At 39.2% G+C, this 20,630-nt stretch overlaps 1 protein-coding gene across 4 annotated transcripts in view; it reads right to left on the bottom strand.

Moving 5' to 3' along the window:
• PARP11 (poly(ADP-ribose) polymerase family member 11) overlaps window positions 1-20,630 on the bottom strand; it is a 73,166-nt gene that overhangs the window by 1,802 nt on the left and 50,734 nt on the right. For 3 of the 4 annotated variants that reach the window (XM_040462951.1, XM_040462948.1, XM_040462949.1), the window contains 6 exons: window positions 17,537-17,665; window positions 16,354-16,474; window positions 13,101-13,176; window positions 9,932-10,004; window positions 9,723-9,853; window positions 648-799 (listed from right to left, as the gene is read on the bottom strand). In XM_040462951.1, coding sequence (XP_040318885.1) covers window positions 648-799; window positions 9,723-9,853; window positions 9,932-10,004; window positions 13,101-13,176; window positions 16,354-16,474; window positions 17,537-17,662 — 679 coding nt within the window. In that variant the 5' untranslated portion in view covers window positions 17,663-17,665. Of the gene's footprint in view, window positions 1-647; window positions 800-9,722; window positions 9,854-9,931; window positions 10,005-13,100; window positions 13,177-16,353; window positions 16,475-17,536; window positions 17,666-19,485; window positions 19,600-20,630 lie in introns of all 4 variants that reach the window. The other variant, XM_040462950.1, reaches the window with a different exon arrangement.

Here is a 20,630-nt window from a genome sequence, read left to right as displayed (position 1 = left end):
ATCCTAAGTGGTAGCCAGCTCTCTCGCTGGAGATAAGGTACAAAGTAAGGGCCAGAAAAATAAACATTCACCCCTACTTTTTCTCCTCATTTCTCACCTTAATTTGCTTGAGTAGTAGGTATAAATTTGAGAGCCTGGGCTTTCACAGTATTAGAAAAAAACGCGAGGAGTTCCCCCATTACTCCTTATTGCTCATTAATATCCTTACCTATCATTTTCTAAAAAACAAAATGAACAGAAAATACTAGTACCTAGACCTGGGTACAATGTGATCAATTTATTTTATAGTTCTTTATACATTGGACATAAAACGGTTTGGTATACAGTCATACCTGTATAGGATTTATACATGGAAATTAAATGTAATGCAAAAATCAGCCAATACAGACGTGCTGTCCCATCTGAATGACTGGGACTTGGGGAGCTACTTAATCTGGTAGAGGTGTCAAAGTCTTACTTCTACCTTGTACATGCAGGAGGTGGCTTTTCCGTGGCTCAGAAACTCTGAGGGTGTGCCAGGAACCTAGTACAGTTTAACTTTTAACTTAATGACTATCAAACTCCTGAATTATAAAACAATCAATTATCTCTAAAGAGATGAGATTGTCTCCTAGGACTCAAACTGGGCCTGGAATTCTGATAATTACCTTTCCCAAAGACAGCACCATGTATACCATTTATTCTCCAATCGAAGTTATGAATGCAAATTGCTTCCACAAATTCACTGCTGGTACCATGAAAGAGCATCTGTTCATTAATCTGAGGCACGCCTCGTTTTTTCTTGAGCTGAGCCTTTTTCCTAAGCACAGAATACACATAGGCATAAAACACACAGAGAGATAGACCATAAGTGGCATTTATTAATTTTCAGAAGAGCCAAGTTCAATAACGAAGGGTAAAACAGAAAAGACTTCTTTAACATAAATCATAGGTGGTGAAAACAGCTCTGGAAAAGAAATAACCTCAAATGCTCTTGGACACATAATCATCTTACCAAAAATTATTAGTTAAAATTGAGACTTAAGGTTGAAAATTATACTCAAAACTATAGAGATATCCCAGATGATGCCCCATCATAGTCAAGGTAACTGAATGCCTAAGCCAGCCACGCTTTATAGATGCCTAAAAATGACACGATAAACAACGAAATAATATAAACTTCAGAGAGTCTTTAAACAGTGCATTCCTTGAGCAGGGACCATGCCTTAATCTTTTTATCTCCAGAGACTAGAATATGTTGGTTGGATTGAACTGAATTTTGAATCGTAGGGCTGGAAGGAACATTAACCCATCTAGTTCAACACACTTCCCAGTGAACAAATCTCTTCCAACATATAAAAAGATATTCAGTGCAAGACTGATTGTAACAGTAAAAAACAAAATAAAAACAGCCTAAAATTCTTTCATAGAAAAATGAATAATTATATATCCATACCTTAAAGTTAAAATAAACCAGATCTACATGTACTAGACAACTCTTGAAAAATAATGTTGAATGTAAAAGGAATGTTGCAGAAAGAGACAAATGACTCAATACTGTATATTGCATATGAACACATATAGGTAGTAAAAAATATAAAAACATGGACAAGAAGGTAGAACACCAGCCTCAGGAGGAAAGCAGAACAGGAAGGGGATGGGATAAACACTTCCACTGTATTTGTAATGTTTGTATCTTTAAAAAAGCCCAAACAATACATATGCACTCCTATGTTTATTGCAGCATTATTTATAATAACTAAGATATGGAAGCAGCCCAAGTGTCCATTGATAGGCAAATGGATAAAGAAGATGTGGTGTATACACACACACACACACACACACACACACACACACACACACACACACAGTGTAATATTAAGCAGCCATAAAAAAGAATGAGATCTTGCCATCTGCAACAACATGGATAGACCTAGAGGGTATTATGCTAAGTGAAGTAAGTCAGACTGAGAAAGACAAATATCATATGATCTCACTCACATGTGGAATCTAAAACAAATGTATAAACAAAAAAAAAAACATAATCAGACCTATAAATACAGAGAACAAACTGATGGTTGCCAGAGGGCAGGGGGTTAGGGGGCCGGGCAAAATGGGTGAAGGGGAGAGGGAAACATAGGCTTCCAGTCCTGGAATGAATAAGTCACAGGAATAAAAGACACAGAATAGGGAATATGGCCAATGATATTGTAATAGCCTTGTATGGTGACAGATGGTAGCTATACTTGTGGTGAGCAGGGTATTGTGTACAGAGAAGTTGAATCGTCATGCTGTATGCCTAAAACTACTGTAACACTGTACATCAACTATACTCAAATAAAAATAAATAACAACAAATAAACATAAAACTAAACAGTCATGGAGATGAAAAGCACAGCACAGGGAGTAGAGTCAATGATATTGTGATAACACTACGGTGACCAATGGGAATACATGTATTTTGATGAGCAGCGAGTCACATGTAGAATTGTTGAATCACTATGTTGTACACCCGAAACTAATACAACACTGTGTGTCAACTAAACTTCAGTAATAAAAATAAATTTTAAAAATACACTAAAAAATGAAAAAGCCCACATACAAAAATGAAGAAAATATTAAAAAATGTAACAAATATCAAAATGTTAAATCTCATTGTCAGGTACAAGGGTGTCTGTGAACTAACTGCAGCATTTCCATATTTCTATGAAATACTTCATAGAAAAGAGATCTTAAAAATTTAAAAATCCCCTCCCCTCATTATATCTCTGATAAATAGCTACTTAACATCTGCTTCAATTCATTCCAGTACACACTTTGCATGACAGCACAACTCTCTGTGATCAGCTAGAATGGTTAGGAAGTACGTTGCCCGCAATACTGAACCAAAATCTGACTTCTTGTTAATGTCCACTGATTGGTCCCAGTAATTCTCTCCTGAACACAGAACAACTCCAATCACTTATATGTAACAACTCTGTGATTCTCCAAAATATAACCAATGAACACCAACCTAGGCTTTCTTCTAGAGGTTAAACATCCATTCCCTCAACTATTCTCAGAGGGCACGGCTTCCAGGCCTTTTTCTATCCTGGACAGCCTTTAGTTGACAAGAGTCTGCTGGATACCTTCTAATTTATAAATGTTGGTAAGAAATAGAAAAAGTCCAGATACCATCAGCCAGCACGGCTCTCCTGGTGTACCACCGAGTTCATTTTGCAGCAGAGGCGTGAATTTGTAGTCACTCAAAACACAATTCTGTACTCACTCAGAACCTCCAAGACTTTCTCAAACCGATCTCTTTTTGGCTTCCTATATTTGTACAACTGATTTATAAACCTAATGTAGTAGGTTCATTTCGATTAAACTTGATATAGTAATTTTTTTAAATACATAATTGATAATCAACATGCAGGTTAGTGACTATGTGGGGGAATGGTACTTGTATTTAAACGAGAGAAATGGTGGGGCACCTGGGTGGCTCAGTTGGCTGAGGGTCCAACTCTTGATTTTGGCTCAGGTCATGATCTCACAGTGAGTTCGAGCCCCACACAGTGCAGAGTCTGATTGGGATTCTCTCTTCCCCTCACCCTCTCGTTCTCCCTCTCTCTCAAATTCAATAAACTTTTTAAAAGCAACAGAAATGGAAATGGTCTCAAGAGTCATTTGACAATATGTATCAAAACTTCAAGGGTGCCTGGGTGGCTCAGTTGGTTAAGTGTCCAACTCTTGATTTTGGCTCAGGTCATGATTTCATGGTTTCGTGAATTCAAGCCCAGCATTGGGCTCTGCACTGGCAGCATGGAGTCTGCTTGGGATTCTCTCCCTCTCTCTTTCTGCCCCTCCCCTACTCTTGCTGTCTCTGTCGTTCTCCAAATAAATAAGCAAAATTAAAAAAAAAAAAAACTTCAATGTATATGCTTTGATCTACTGGTGATGGTCTTTCAGATCATTAAGCATGGTGTTAGAAGGATGTGCATGAAACAAATATTTACTTCAGAAAAACCCAGCATGTTTTCACTACGAACAAATTTGCTGACTTTCTTTTTTAGAACTTTAGGTACTGACTTTCGTCTTTTTTCTTATGATACACATTTGTTGCTGTTCTAAGCAAGGAAAAAATCTTAAAAAAAAAAAAAGATAATATAATTTGTTTTGACAAATTTGTTTCAATCTTCCAAAGTCTTTCTACTCATGATTCATTTACACAACAAATAAGCTACCCTTTCTAGTTTTAAAGCTTTCACAAGCGTGATAAGCAAGCCTTCTACATTTCTATCCAAATTAACAATTGAAATGTTGAGGGTCTCAAGAAGAAAGCATGCATGCCACTCAAGTTACTCTCTGCCCAATACTTATAACTGGGTATTAGTTTTTCTCTTCGAACTACTACTGGCATACATCTATCTTGCCTCCAGCATAAGCACCTTTGTCAACCATATTGTAGAAATCAAGTTGCATTGTCTAAGGGGCTCAGCTGTCTACCACTATGGTAATCCTCTTAGTTAGCTGGTGAATTCGTACTCTTTTTCCCCAAGTAAATATTTGTTTAGTATACATCTTTCTAAGGTCAAGCTTTACCATCTGTAATGACTAGAATGTACTTCAAAATCAGGATATTCACTCATTAATTTCTTTTAGAAATTAAAATAATTTCTAATTTGAAAATTCACTTGAGTCTCTCTTAGTGTGAGCATTGAAAATCTGCTGAGTCACTGGACTGGATGTGGCATATACCAGTTGAAGGCAGAGGTGGGGGGGGGGGGCAAAGCTTTGCATCCCCACAGCATAATTTATCCTAGTGCCAACTACTAAGGCACCCATGAAATGTGCAGCCTCACATACTATGGCTTTGGGGTTCCAGAAAGGTTCACATTGAACTCTAGGACCTCCTGGGCTGCAGCTAAACCTTTGGGAAACATCATAGGACTCAAGCTACACTAAGTTCTTCACAACCCTGCCCTCCTATGCCCAACCCCACAGTCATTTCTGAACTTACAGAAAATACTGCAGCACCTACTTCTTGAAGGTATCTTACAATTACCCACCGTCTCAGGGACTAGGGTGCCAAAAGGGCTAAGTTGCCATGCGTCCTGAATTGCAACAGGAATATCTTCATGCTCCAGATTGAAGGAAGTTCGCCTAGGTTCAGACCAGTGGTTCTCCATCCTGGCTGCTGATTCTCCATCAGAATCACTTGCAGAACTTTTGAAAGGTAAAAGTGTCAGAACACAGAGGCTCTAATTTAGTAGACCCAGGATGGGTGATAGACATTGCCGCATGTTAAAGAGCTCTGCAGGTGATTTGGAGCACCGCTCCCCTAAATCCATATTCTTAGTGAGGTAGCAGCTTTCACTGCTCTCATTTCCTTGATGCCGTATCCTGCCCAACCCTGGGTCAACCCAACCACCTCCACTCTCTGCTTTTACATAGGGACTGCTGAAATAGATCACACAACATCCCCGTGGTCCCTACTCCAAATTCACATATTCCAACATCAGCTAAACCCTCAGCACTGATGGAAATGCTATGGTCCCCAAGTTAGCTCTTTCTCTCCCATTTTCCATAGTGGTCATTCCAAATCTCCCCTCTTCCCCTATCGCTCTCTCTTATCCACATTCCCTAACCCTTCATTCTCTGTAGGTGACCTCGCTTACTTCACCAAGGACACTTAAAGTTTCAGGAATTCCATAACCTAACCCCTCTCCTCATCCTCTACCTCCACTCATCTATAAACATGACTGGCCCACCCCTGTCTGGCTCCTTCTGTACATTCTAGTAAATTCTCTGAATTCCATGCCATCACACCTCTTTAGGAGCCTAAACGCATCAATTACTCTCCCCTTTCTCTTGTCCTTTAAACTCCCCCTCCCTGGGTTCTTTCCTATTGTAATTTATACATGCTCAGGTCCCTCCCATCTTTAAATTCAAAAATCTTAGCAGAACAAAACAAAGACACCTTTCTTAACTCCATGGTACCCATCTTCTCACATCCCTCCTCCTCTTCACTGCTAAGCTTCTTGGAAGAGCTGTCACATTTGGTGTATACACAATATAGCATCTACCAACATTGCTCTCATCAAGGGTACCAATGATCTTGTTGCAAAATCCAAAGGACAAATTCAATATCATCTTGTTTGGCATCTCTTTTGTATGTGACCCTGAGGATGAGACCTACTTGCTTAAACTACTCTCTCTCCCTTTGGTTTCTGTGACTCCACCGTATATTGTTTTTCTTCCGCTTTCTGTGGTTGTTACTTCTCAGTTTCTTTCTTGAGTTTTCCTCTGTCCATCCCTTGCAGAGTTCAGCCCTTGGTCCTCTTCTTTTCTTAATCTACATACACTTCCTGGTCATCTTATCAATTCTACAGCTTCTACGACCTCACATTTCCTAACAACTCCAAAACTTTTATTTCTAGTCTACACCACTCTCCTGAGCTATGACACATGTACCAACTACTGCTTCCTGCCCATCCTCCCTGAAGACAAAGACCAAAATCTGTTTCTGCCCATATTCCGTTAGTCAACCAAAATGAGTCAGAAACTCTGGAGTTCTCTTTCCCATCTCCTTACCCACACCACTGAATACATTAAATTATGATTCTACATCCTTGATATCTCAAAACCATCCTCTTCCTCCCAACACAGCACATACCACTTCAGTTCAAGCCACCCAATGTGGCTCAGTTTAATTACTGAAACAATTTCCTAAACTGGTCTCCCTGCTTCTGATTGTGACCCCTTTAAACCAGGGTTTCTCAACCTTGGCACTATTGCCATTTTGGGCTAAATAATTGTTGTGAGAGGCTGTCTTGTGCACTGTAGGATGTTTTGCACCCACGCCTTCTCCCCAGTAGATACCCAGTATTAATTCCTCACACCACCACATGACAATTAAAAGTCATCTCCAGTCATTGACAAATATCCCCTGATGGGCAAAATCACTCCTAACTGAGACCACTGCTTTAGACCCCTTCTCCACAGTACAGCCTGCTAAATTATTTTTCTAAAATGCAAATCATATTGATCATTCTCTTGCTTAAAATTCTATAATGGCTTTCCACAGTCCCGGGAAAAAAAATCCAAACCCCTCAGTTTGATTTATAAGGCCCTGCATGGCCTACTCCTTCAGACTCTCTGACCTCAACTCTGGGTCAGTTCAACTCTGGTAAGGCTACTGAAGAAAATCACACAACTATTCCAATGGCTCTACTGCAAACTCCTCCATGCTCAACCTCCTGACTACCTTTCTACCTTCTTCTCTAACCACTCATCTTAATTTTCATTTTTATTTTGTGATACAATTGTCTGGCTCCTTGTCTAAATTATGGTCCTGTATACTACTATATCCCATGTGTGCCTAGGAAGTGCATGTCACAAAGTAGGTACTCTGATATATTTATTAGAAGAAAGGAGAGGGGCGCCTGGGTGGCTCAGTCAGTTGGGCGTTCAACTTCAGCTCAGGTCATGATCTCACAGCTCCTGAGTTCGAGTCCCGCATTGTGCTCTGTGCTGACAGCTCAGAGCCTGGAGCCTGCTTCGGATTCTGTGTCTCCCTCTCCCTCTGCTCCTCCCCTGCTCACCCTCTGTATCTCTCTCTCTCAAAAATAAGTAAACAACAACAAAAAAGTTTTTTTTGAAGAAGAAAGGAGAAAAGTAAAAAAAAAAGGACTGAGCAACATGGAAATGGATGTCTGACCGCCCGTACGGTGAGTCAGAGGTTATGTGACAACAAGATTGACCAGGATTTTAGTTCTTAATGGAGATGTCAAAATAACAGGTTGTCCTTACTACGAGACCCAGTATTTTCTAATGTCATAGCAGGTGACAGGTTCATTTACCATCACAGATTTCTATAGGCCAACATTACATAAAATCATGAAGGGCGTGAACAGAGTGATACTTTTTCAGTGAAATTCCTAGTGTACAATGTTTAAACATGTGGATTCACTGGTACATTTTTACCACTATGATTAAATTGAGACAACTCTAGTTATGAGTTTAGTTATAACTGAACTCCACTTCAGAGGCCTGATTAAGAATAATGAATTAAGTTTTCATCAGACCATTTTAGAAAAACTCACTTTATTCACTGAGAGAATAAAATTTAAGGGGAGAGAGGCCTCCATCTTCCTCAACAAAAGAATCATGTCAACAAGAACCCAATAAAAGTGAGAATAAACTGAGGGTAGATGGGGGGGGGGGGGAGGAAGGTGAGGGTGGGTGATGGGCATTGAGGAGGGCACCTGTTGGGATGAGCACTGGGTGTTGTATGGAAACAATTTGACAATAAATTTCACATTAAAAAAAGAAAAAAAGAACCCAACAAAACCTTCTACACTCAGTTAAGCTCATTACTGTCAGAAATAAAAGTTAGCTTGGTCCAAAGACTCAGGACTATAAAGAATACAAGCTGAAACCCCTTATTTTACCATAAACTATTATGACAATAAAACCAGGAATATATTCAGGCCATATTAACTACTTATCAGGAGCATGAAAGAATTCCATGTATCATTACCAAACAAAAGTCAGCCTAATTTTCAAGTATATGCGAATGAAATGAGTTAAGGTCTGTGATTTTCTTTGAAATACTTCAGCAACAACAATAGAAAACAAAAAAGGAAATGGATTATGTGTGGTTAAATATGTTAAGTCAGGATGATGGATACAGTATATGATTCATTATATTCATTATATTAGATTCTATTATTTGAAATTTTCCTGAGCAAATATTAAATGCCTGCTTATATTTAAAAAATTAAAAACCAACTATCATCATAAATTTAATTTAAATATTTAATAAAAACAAATAAAAATTTAATAAAAATATTTCCACTTATAAACCACTTATTTTAAGTAGCATTTGCTATTAAAAAATACAGCACAACAGGTTAATTTGGACAATACATTTAAGTTTTCTGTAATGGACTTTATTTTTAGATGAAGTGCATACTGAGCAATCCAATGGCTCATTTATACCCTAAATTAAGCAGTAAATCTACTACCTAAACTTTGGGCCTAATAAGACATTTGAGTGTATGTTCCACAATGTCCTTCAAAACAAAATAAGCAAATGACTAGAGGCAAGATAGTGTAATTGCTTTTTAAAAAAATTTCAGCAATGTTGGGGTGCCTGGGTGGCTCAGGTGGTTAAGCGTATGAATCTTGATTTAGGCTCAGGTCATCATGTAACGTTGGTGGGATCGAGCCCCGAGTCAGGCTGTATGCTGGGTGTGGAACCTGCTTGGGATTTTCTCTCCCTTTCCCTCAGCCTCTTCCTGACTGGCACACGCACCCTCCCTCTCTCTAAAAAATAAAAAATAAATAAATGAGTTCAACAATGTTTCCAGAGACTTCTAATTCCACAGACAGGTCTGTACCACCAAAGTAATGTCAACAAAACTAAAGAGCTCCCTAGATTCCCTTCTAATGCAGATTTCAGCCAAGACTGCACAGTTCTGCACCTGGCAAGGAGAGGGGGTCTTTGCCCTTGGGGGTAGTGTCACAGGGCTGGAAGTGAACCTGACCTTCACCTCTAGGGCAGCTCTGTGTCACTCCCCGAGAGTGCTGAGGAGGAGCACTGACAGACAGGGTTGAGATACAAGAGAAACACACAGCGCATCTCCACAGGTGGTACAACACCTGAGGGGCAGTCTGGTTAGACATCTATGTTTTGCTATCTCTAAGACTACAAAGGTCTTAGAGGCCAAAGAGAGGGTTCAGACTGGACACCGTCTCACCTGCAGAAGAACTCCCACAAGTCCAGATTTTGAATTCTCTGAATTCTTTTAATTCTGTGGCGATCCATTGTTTTCCCAAAGAGACTAGCAACTTCATTATACTCATGTGTTTGATTGTGCAAAGGAATAAGCTGGAAAAAGAAGTTTGCATAGTTTTACTGGGGCCCTTTCCGCTCTTCCACAGTGGGGTTCATCAGCTCTGCTCTTACCTGATAGGGCACGTCAGTGTTCACGTTCTCCCAGTGCGGGGGCATGGGGATAGCCTCGTTTTCACATATATAACTTTACATAGCAAAAGACAAGACAAAATATTAGAAGCTGTTAATAATCATTGTCAGTGCTTTAATTCCACCTTTTCTCCAAAGCTGAATTTTCACATCTAGGGCATTGTGACAAACGCAATGAACTGAAGCTCTCGGCTCTTTATTTTCAAATATTTACTGCATGTCTTCTGTGTGCTACTTTTTTAGGTGCGGAATTGAAAACTCTGGTGGAAAACATCCAGTCTTAAATAACATCAAAATTTCACAAACAGTTGTTTAATGCTGTCCTGTTTTTTTTTTTAAATTGTCACAATTCCCTTAAAATATAAGGAAGATTTTAGATAAAGGAAAGGAATTTCCAAGAAGAAATGAAACTCTCGATTTAAAATCAAAACAGAACAAAACCCTCTAAAAGACTGATACTGCCTATCAAATAAAATCCAAACCTCTTGGCAATACATGCAATGTGCTTCAAGCTCTAACTCACACCTAAGCCATTCTCTGTTTACTGCCCTCTCTTCCCCATACACAGCCTGTATTAATTCACCCAGTGAAGCCAGCGAAACTTTGAAAAACCTGCCCACCAAGTTGAAGCCACTGGATGTAAACACAGAAAAAAAGTAAGTTGGAGGGCTTAATGGCAAAAGGTTGAAAGGACATACTAATCCTCCTTGGGGACTGGAGGTTACTGGAAGAAAGTCATAAATTTCAAGCCTATCTTTAGCTTAATTTCTAAAGCTCATTTTAATTTTTGAAAAGATCCTACAATCATATGATTTGAAAATTAACACATATAAAGAAACAACACATATAAAGAAACAGTGAAAATTAATCTGTCCAATTTTCAACTCTTGCCCCAACTCCAAGTAATCAGTTTTGTTTTTTTTTTTTTTTTAGTCTTTGGGGGTATTCTTCCAGACTTCTTTAGGTTCACACAAGCCAAATTTTTCACCCACACATAAAATTTACGGGGTTTTTCTGCAGCCACCACCCCCCCCAACTTAATATGTTCTTAGAGATCTTTCTGCATCAATAGATAGAGAGTAACCTCATTCCCAGCCCCTACCACAGAACCTGGCTCATGCAATACCTACTGGTTGAACAAATGAGTGCAATCTGTTTTGAAGATGCAGAAAATTCCATGGTACCGACATACCATAATTTATGTAACAAGTCCCTTGTTGATGGTATTTAGCATGTCTCTGACTATTTGCTACTGTTAAGAATGCTGCAAAACCACAAATTGATTCTTCTGCCATCTTACCTGTCTACTTGTGTATCTGTAGGAGGACATCTGTGAGATGGAATTTCCAGGTCAAAGACTATTATTTAGATTCTGGCAGATACTGTCCAAATGCCCTCTCTGAAGGTTATGCTCATTAACATTACCACCAGAAATGTAGAGAATCCCTACTTCCAACAACCTCTCCAAAAAGGCACATTATCAAACTTGAATTTTTGACAACCTGATAGTAAAAAATTGTCTGGTGTAATTTGTACTTCCCTGATTCTGAGTGAGGCCAGATGTTTCTAATGATTTGCTGGTCTTCTACCATTCAGAGATTCTTAGGAGTACTTTATATATTACAGAGATGAGCCCTTTATGATCATGCGTAACAATACTTCTCCCAGTTGTTGCTTGTTTTTTGTTTTTGTTGGTTTTTTTTTTTTTTTTTTTTTTTTTTCTTTGCCTGGAGTACCTTTTAGCTATGTAAAAGGGTTTTTTTGTTTGTGTTGTTTTAATTTTTATGTAGACCATAGCCTTAATTAATTGTAATTTCCTGGCCAGTAGGAAATGTGAACTATTCACCTTGTGTAATACACACTTGATATATTCCTGCGTAAATAATTTCTGTATCAACACCCACTTACCAGCATCGCTCTACTGTGGCATACCTAACTGTTCTCCTCTGCTATTATCCTGCTTATTTTCATCCATTCTGGTTAATTCTCTCCCTCTCCTGTCTTTGCTCTATGATTTGTATCGTCTGTGACAGAACAAAGTGTTCGGCCCCATAGTGTTGTTGCTTCTCTCCTCCAAAGTATACCAGAAATAATAACGTACAATTACAATAACATTTTGCGTTATTATGTCCCATTTTTTCCCTAGATTACATACCCTTGGGAAGCTAAGAAATTCATTTATTATATTCCTTGTGCATAAGAATAAAGATATGATGTGGTGGGTAAGAAAATAATATCCTCCACATTCCACAGCAGTACTAGGGCATTTGTTATAGAAGTGCTTGAATAAACTTTTAAATCAGGATGCTAAAATATAAGCCAAAAGCCTTAAGAAACAGACTGATAGAAACGTAAAGCATTTCTTTCCTTATTTGAATCCTTGTTTCAAAATATCTCCTTGGAAAGAGCAAAGAGGTATCCCTTCCAATTCACATGCTACCATTTTTTTTTTCTGTTTTATTTTGTTCTTTGAACAGCAATATTTACTTGAGGGACCATGACAGAAAGTAGGAGGTATGCTCTCGAAGATTTTCCCCTTCAATTTCATTCACAGGAATAACAAATACTTACTGTTTTCTGGCATCTACAGCTCTCTTTTAGGGCTGTGTACCGCCAGAGAAACCAAACAGGACAATGTGCGACCCAGAGCCAGGAGCAGAGGGCTGTGCTGCCGTCCCACTGAGCTCACACCTTCTTTACGTCTCCTTTGGTCATTACAGATTTGGAATCACTCCCAGGAGTTGCCCAATGGGGCTCAGTGGAGGTAGAGAAAAAGGGGGCAAGTGCCTAGGAGTTATAAATAGCCCATATAACTGGATGGCTCTAGAGTATTTACAAGTTAATTCAAACCTACTTCAGCAAGCTATTTTAAGGATTTATAGCAGAGACCATATGGCATTCTGTGACCATCCTAAAGACATGAAAAATGTAAATACAGAAGGGGAAATGAAGAGCAAAACAGGAAAGGAAACAAGGGCAGACAACCATCATACTGTACTTCATCAACTAATGCAAAATTCAGCCATGAAAAGACCAACATGAAGATCGTTAAATAAGCTACCCAAACATTTTCAGTCTATTTGTGCCTCTGTCAAATACTCAAAAAGAGGAGGAAAGCCCACTCTCTCTATCCCTGTTCTCTTTACAATACCTGAAAGCACTGATAGAAAAGGGGGCTCTTTTTATTAAGCGCTGTTTTCCAGTGATGAGATTCATTTGCTTCATTTCTGTAGGCAAAGACAAAGATATTAGATAGGCGGTAGGGACAGATTGTGCTACAAATAGTCACGAAGATGTGTAGCCACAGCACATGGCGATCCGGAACCATGGCACTTGGGGAGGCGCTGGTGAGCACAGTGTATCAAGGACCCCTTGCCACACATCTATTCATGACATCCTAGGAGCGCTATTCAGGGAACATGGCTTCATCATTCAGTCACACAAAGGATGCTAGGCTCAGACTGCTAAGTACACAGGGTCCGTACCTTTCTGTAGCACACTTAAGTTTAAGCTGATTCTACGGTGCAAGACTTAGGAAAATAAAGAGTATTAGAAAGAGAATAAAATTATAGTACCAAATCTTCTGGTCAGTTTATGAAATGGGAAGTGTACTTTGATTGCTCCAAAAATTTTGGGAATGATAAAAAGATACACTACCACTATAAAACTGAAAGAATTCACAGAATTTCAAAAATTGGTACATTTCTGGCCTTCTCTACACCATATACCAAAACCAACAATAGAAAATCTAGCTAGACTAAATACGTGCTTCTTCAAGAGGTTCTGGTGAGGTAAGACTAATAACTAACTGGAAGTGTCATCTTCTCTCTTCTGTGCCTTAGCTGTGGCACTGTTACCAGATCCATGTCTTCGTTCCCACAAAGTTTAGTGCTGAGGCTTACTTTGAGGTCCCAGTCAGTGTATCTTATCTAATTGGCATCATTCCATTCCAAAATAAAGAGCTTCGCCCATCCAGGCAAATGCTGTAAAATATAGAGTGTGCCCTGCCCTTTTCAGATTCCCCTAGGTTCTGCACACACACTGGCATCACCGCTGTGCAGGAAAAAGCAAGATCACCTCAGCACAGGAGGCAAAGGCTGCAGGGTCTTCTACTACCTCACTCTGAGTTTCCTCTTCACCATTTTTGCCAAGAGCACCTGAGTCAGCTTATGGCAAAACAGTTGGAGCTAATTTTGCAAATAGTACATTCGAAATACTGATGATACCTTTGATGCAGTATCATCATATAGAGGGGCTGGTGGAATTAAATTATTGAATGTGACTCCTATTCTTTGATAAAGACATTTTTTAACAAACTGTATGGTCTGAGAGAAAGCTCTCCCCAAAATACAGTTTATTAGCAAATATTCTTTCAGAAACGTATGGCTTGCTGAATTAAATGTGTTGATAAACTTCATCCTCTACATGAAGCGTGATGTGTGTGCATATCACTACATCCTAGTATTGCTTCAAACTGGCACTTGTACACAAGATGTCTGAAAGGTCTAGCGAATACCTTCTGTCTACACTGCAGCAAAAAGACAAATGTCAGGGCCCTTGAAGGCAGCCTATTTAGCTAATGTCATAAAAAAGCAGTTATGGGTTAGTTGGGAAGAAGAATATAATGGTTTAAATTCTTAATAATAAACTAAAAACTTTGGGGGGACAATAATGATTAGAGATTTGGTTGCATCTATCTCTTACTGGAGAAATCCCCTTTACCATTTCTGGGCCTTAGTTCATCCAAGGGAATTTTCTTAGGTGTCACCACCCGCCCACACCACAACACAACACAACTCTGCCATAAAGACACTACTCATAGGCCAAAATGAACAAATCAGGAGACTATAGATGCTAGAGAGGATGTGGAGAAATGGGAACCCTCTTGCACTGTTGGTCGGAATGTAAACTGGGGCAGCCGCTCTGGAAAACAGTGTGGAAGTTCCTAAAAAAATTAAAAATAGAACTACCCTATGACCCAGCAATAGCACTGCTAGGAATCTACGCAAGGGATACAGGAGTGCTGATGCATAGGGGCACTTGTACTCCAATGATCATAGCAGCACTTTCAACAATAGCCAAATTATGGAAAGAGCCTAATTGTCCATCAACTGACAAATGGATAAAGAGGATGGGGTTTATATATACAATGGAATACCACCTGGCAATGAGAAAGAATGAAATCTGGCCATTTGTAGCAACATGGATGGAACTGGAGAGTGTTATGCTAAGTGAAATAAGTCAGGCAGAGAAAGACAGATACCATATGTTTTCACTCATATGTGGATCCTGAGAAACTTAACAGAAGACCAGGGGAAGGGGAAGGGGCAGGGGGGAAGTTACAGAGAGGGAAGGAGGCAAACCATAAGAGACTCTTAAATACTTGAGAACAAATTGAGGGTTGATGGGGGGTGGGGGAGAGGGGAAAGTGGGTTATGGGCATTGAGGAGGGCACCTTTTGGGATGAGCACTACGTGTTGTATGCAAACCAATTTGACAATAAAATATATATAAAGAACAACAACAACAACAACAAAAAGACACTACTCATAGAAACTAGGACGGAACATCTATATGACTGAACCACGTGGCAGCCAAAATATGCTTTATTAAGAAAGCCTTCCAGAGCACCTGGCTGGCTCAGTCAGTACAGCATGTGACTCCTGACCTTGGAGTTGTATGTTTGAGCCCCACATTGGGTGGAGAGGTTAATTAAAAATAAAACCTTAAAAAACAAAAAGGCTTCCCTTCTAGGTCTTGTATGCCTCTATGCCACAAACAGCTGAAACCAACGGCTTGAAACTAAAAGAGTTGAATCCGACAGGTTTTTCATGGGATACCTAAAACCATGCCCATAGATCATGGATGAAATCCAAAGTAGGAATGATTTCCAGATTAGCTGGCTGTTCTGTGAAAGAGCCAATGAAATCAGAAAATGGCAAAAGGCAACATCCATTAAAGAAATAGTTTTCTGGTAAAGACACTAAGAGATGGGTCGTTCAGCTGAACTTTGGTCTTAAAACTATCACCAGCTACCTATGACTTTGTTACTTAACCTCTCAGATGGATCCTTAAAATACAAAGATTCCCAGATATTTCAATGATGAACAAAACAACAGCTAAAAAGTGTTTTGTGTTCCTTAGAGGAAAACTGTTACATAAGCTCAAAAGATATGACAATCTCTATACATGTTAGTATTGATAAGCATACAAATATTCCTTTACAAAAGGTAATGTTGTAAAAGATTTTAAATCTTGAATTTTTATAGAGAGATTTTTGTGTATGACAAAAAGGATTTATTTCACTATGCACAAATATATTAACTAATTCTCATCTTCACAACTGTAGATTTTACTGTATCAATATGCTAAAAACACACAACTATTAGGGGAAAAAAACATACCTGCAAAGTCTATCTTGTAGCTGAATTTGGAAGTAGTAAAAGAAATGGCGCCACAAGGGTTTGTTTTGAAGCTTTTTTCGATATCTTCACTGCTAACTGTACACTGAATGTTGGTGTCCGGCTTTAAGACAAACCAGAGAGTGTCATTTACCAGCTGTTCATGTCAATGACTTGGCCACAGAGGCGGTTCTGTGGTCACAGAGACAGAGACTGGCGTGATGAGGGGAACTGACTGAGCGCCTGTTCTAGTTCCCACACACAGGGAGAATCACGGCTAAGCAAGCGTGTGCAAAACGGTGTAAGGACTTCCAGCGAAGAAACTCCAGCAACTGGTGAGAATCCCTCTCTCCAGACTGTTACAATTTCTACAAATGATTACAATAATTACAACTTCCTAACCGGCTCAACTTAAATCTTCTTTAGGTAGGTAAAGAAAGACCACCAAGCTTCTGGGTACTGGCTGAAATTCACTAGCCGTGACTCTGGACAGATTCCGTTAGCCTTTCTGAGTTTTGCTCTCTTTGACCATGAGACAGAGTGTTAACATCTGCTTCAGAGCTGCTGTGAGGCTAAAGTAGAAAATATACCTGCAACATCTAACATAATACCTGGCGGACACGAGGTGCTTAATATGGGCTTGCTCTCTTCCCCTCCTCCTCGTTCACCAAATGGAACTTGGAGTTGTTCAGCCATACTGAGACTATGTAACTCAGTCACACTCGCCTCTGTACACACAGTGAACTCGCACTGCTTCTTCTAAATACATGATTGAGGGGCACCTGGGTGGCTCAGTCGGTTGGGCGTCCGACTTCGGCTCAGGTCATGATCTCACGGTCCGTGAGTTTGAGCCCCACATTGGGCTCTGTGCTGACAGCTCAGGGCCTAGAGCCTGCTTCAGGTTCTGTGTCTCACTCTCTCTCTGTCCCTCCCCCACTCACGCTCTATCTCTCCCTATCAAAAAAATGAATAAATGTTAAAAAAAAATAAATAAATACATGATTGAGAAAACCTGGGGAAAGGAGAAGGAAAAGGACTAGAAGAATTTCTCACTTTTCTTTTAGTCAAGCTACCTGATTTCCTTAAGGTTTGATTTCCTTCCAGGTCTGCACTGCTACTTTGTGCGTCAGCAAAGTGATGCTGAGTGAAGGGGACGCCCTTGTGCTACATTCTGGAAAGGAGGTACCTGAAACATGTGCCACTTCCCGCACTCCGCCAAGTAAAACCAGCCCCACTGGGTGTCTGACGTGTCCATCTCATCCATCTCACTATTTGCCGTTCCGGGTAAAAATTCTTCTGCTTTGTGAAACATCTCCTGAAAAGCCAGAAAGGGGCAGAAGAAGAAATATACGTTTCTTAACAATCAATGTACTTTTTATACATCTTTTTTCTTCTTACAAAGAACTGTATTCCAAGTGTCCTTACCACGGTGACACTTCAAAAATACCATCCTCTGGGGTGCCTGGTTGGCTCAATCAGTTAAGTGTCCAACTCTTGATTTTGGCTCAGGTCATGATCTCATCATTTGTTAAGATTGAGCCTCACATCAAGGCTCTGCACTGACAGCATGGAGCCTGTTTGGGATATTCTCTCTCTCTCTCTCTCTCTCTCTCTCTCTCTCTGTCCCTCCCCTGTTTGCACTCTTTTTCCCTCTCTCTCAAAATAAATAAATAAACTTAAAAAAATAAAAATACCATTTTCCCTGGCATATTGACTCTGAAGACAAACATTTAAAAAGGCTGAATATCACTGCTTAACAAATAAAACAAATAATAATATACTTAAGTAAGATATATCAATGCGCCAATGATTTAAGATATTTCAATATCTATAAGCACTCCAGATTCTCAGTACAGAGCCAAGATATTTCTGTCTTACCATATGTTCACATATTTGGTCAAAAGAATCCATGTATCACATTAGTTAAAACCAAATACACCTGAGTTTTGTTTTAAACATTCATTACTTCATTTAATGACATGGAAAGATGTGTGCAATCTATAGAGTTAAGTAAAAAGGAAGATTACAATACATAGAAATAGTATAATCCAATTTTAATAAAAAAATTCATCTATATTTACCCACATGAATGTATTTGGATGTACATGTATGTATGTATATATACACACACACACACACACAGGCACGCACACACACAGAAGAAAGTTTGGATATATATACAATTTATCATAGTTTTTTTCTGAGTGTTAGGATAATTTGCAGTTAACTCTTATCTAGCTCTTAAAATATGCCAAGCACTAAGTGCCGTACATATAATAGCTCATTTAGGACTCACAACAATCCTGTAAAATAGGTATTATTATCCCAAATTTATAAATGAGGAAACTGGAGCACAGAGAGGTCATACAAAAAGGAAGCCAGGATTCAAACCCAGGCAGTCTGGATCCAGGGCCTGTGCCTGTAACCACCATAATATACTGCTTTGTACTTCATCAATGATGACTTTATAATCATCACCATACCAAGTAACTCATGTACACGTGATCTTTGAAAAGTTTTAAACATTCTTGGGTAGAGACTAGGATGAAGAGAGGGTCACCAGAAAAGGGGCAATGAGGTTAGCCAAAGAAGACTAACTATCTGGAATGTGTCCTCAGGGTTTCTGAATAAATTTAAGTTGCACAATTAATATATGAAAATATTCTCCTTGCAAAAAGTCAAAACATTCAAGATAAAGCTAAAAACGTTTTCGACCATCATCACTTCCATTTCTGATATCTTCTCTCCTTCCTTCCTCAGGGTTAACCAAGACTATCAACTTACTATGTGTGTTTCAGATGTGTGTGTGTGGCGGGGGGGGGGGGAGGTTAACCATATACACACATACAAACATATAGTTATTGGTGATTTGTTAAAAATTGTATTTCCTACAGCTTTGATTTATTTTACAAAGAATATGTAACTACTTGAGTAATTTATAAAACATTTGTTTTAAATTTCATTACTTAAGATGGTCCACCCTGTATCCAGAAGCTGTATAACCTAGGATAAGTTTCTAATTACCTCGTCTAGGCCACAGTTTCTGCTTCATAAAATGGAGATTAAAGGCTCCTTCCTCATTGGGCTCTTGTTAGAAATGAATGAGATAATGCAGTAAAGTACCATGTACAGTACCTGAGCTCAATGAAGGGGGCTTGTTATTTTTTATTCATGTTTGGAAACTTCTCCAAGGAATGCTTTACGATTATTTTGTGGATTTTTCCTTCATGTTTTAAAGTTGATTGGCTGCTAAGAAATGAAAAATACAACACCCTAGGGTCAAGAGCTTCAGGTACAGTACCCACTATTTGCCTTATACCTTTCAATCAGAAAATAAAGCCAATGGTTTAAAATTTAAGATCAATTGTTCATATTAACTATTCCAGCTCCTGCTCTTTCTTCTATTATCGTTCACATCATTTGTTCGTTCCACTGTGAGAAAGCAAGAATGACCTAAATTTATTTTTTCTTCTGAAAGTAACTCCCAAAATTTAGAAAGATGAGTTTAACAGTAATAGCTAAGGTAAATATTTGGCTTAGGAGTTCTATCTTTTTTTACTAGAAGAGGGAAATAAAAACAAGAAATGGGAAACAGAAAATACTCTTTACACAGTATACATGCATCACTTGTGCTTTGCTATGTCACACTGTTCCAAAGATCACACTTTAAGCCAGGCTACAAATGTAAGTACTTTACCAAAGTCCTTCCAGAATTTCCTGTCATAAATAGCTTTAGGTGGGACCTAGGACAGACTCATATTTATCCCTATTTTCGAGAGGGCATCACTATAGGCAGGTGCCACCGTAGTGAACATTTATAAAGCACTTCAAATTCCACAAAATATTTTGTTTTTTACAACCCCACGTGCAGGAAAAGTCACTATCTTCCAATCAAAGTTAGAGAAAAAATCAAGCAGGGAAAATGCAGTTATTTTGTCTAGAATCATAGTTAGTGGGGGGTGGGGGGGCTAGGGTGGTGGAGTAGCAGGAGGACCCTAGGCGTGCCTCACCCCTCGAACACAGCTAGACAAATATCAAATCATTCTGAACACCCAAGAAATCGATCTTAGGACAGAACAAACTGCACAACTAGGGGGAGAGAAGAGGCCACACTGTGGAGGGTAGGAGGTGCAGAGACATGGTTTGGGGGAGAGAAGGATCACAGGTGCTGCAGAGGAGAAGGAGCCATGGTCATGGAGAGACAGAGAGAGGGAGAGAGGGAGGGAGAGAAAGAGAAAGAAAGAAAGAAAGAAAGAAAGAAAGAAAGAAAGAAAGAAAGA

This window comes from Herpailurus yagouaroundi, unplaced genomic scaffold, assembly GCF_014898765.1.
Source record: "Herpailurus yagouaroundi ecotype Mexico unplaced genomic scaffold, PumYag 355, whole genome shotgun sequence".
Taxonomy (NCBI): domain Eukaryota; kingdom Metazoa; phylum Chordata; class Mammalia; order Carnivora; family Felidae; genus Herpailurus; species Herpailurus yagouaroundi.
The sequence above is the reverse complement of the archived record's forward strand: the minus strand, read 5'-3'. Positions and strand labels throughout refer to the sequence as shown.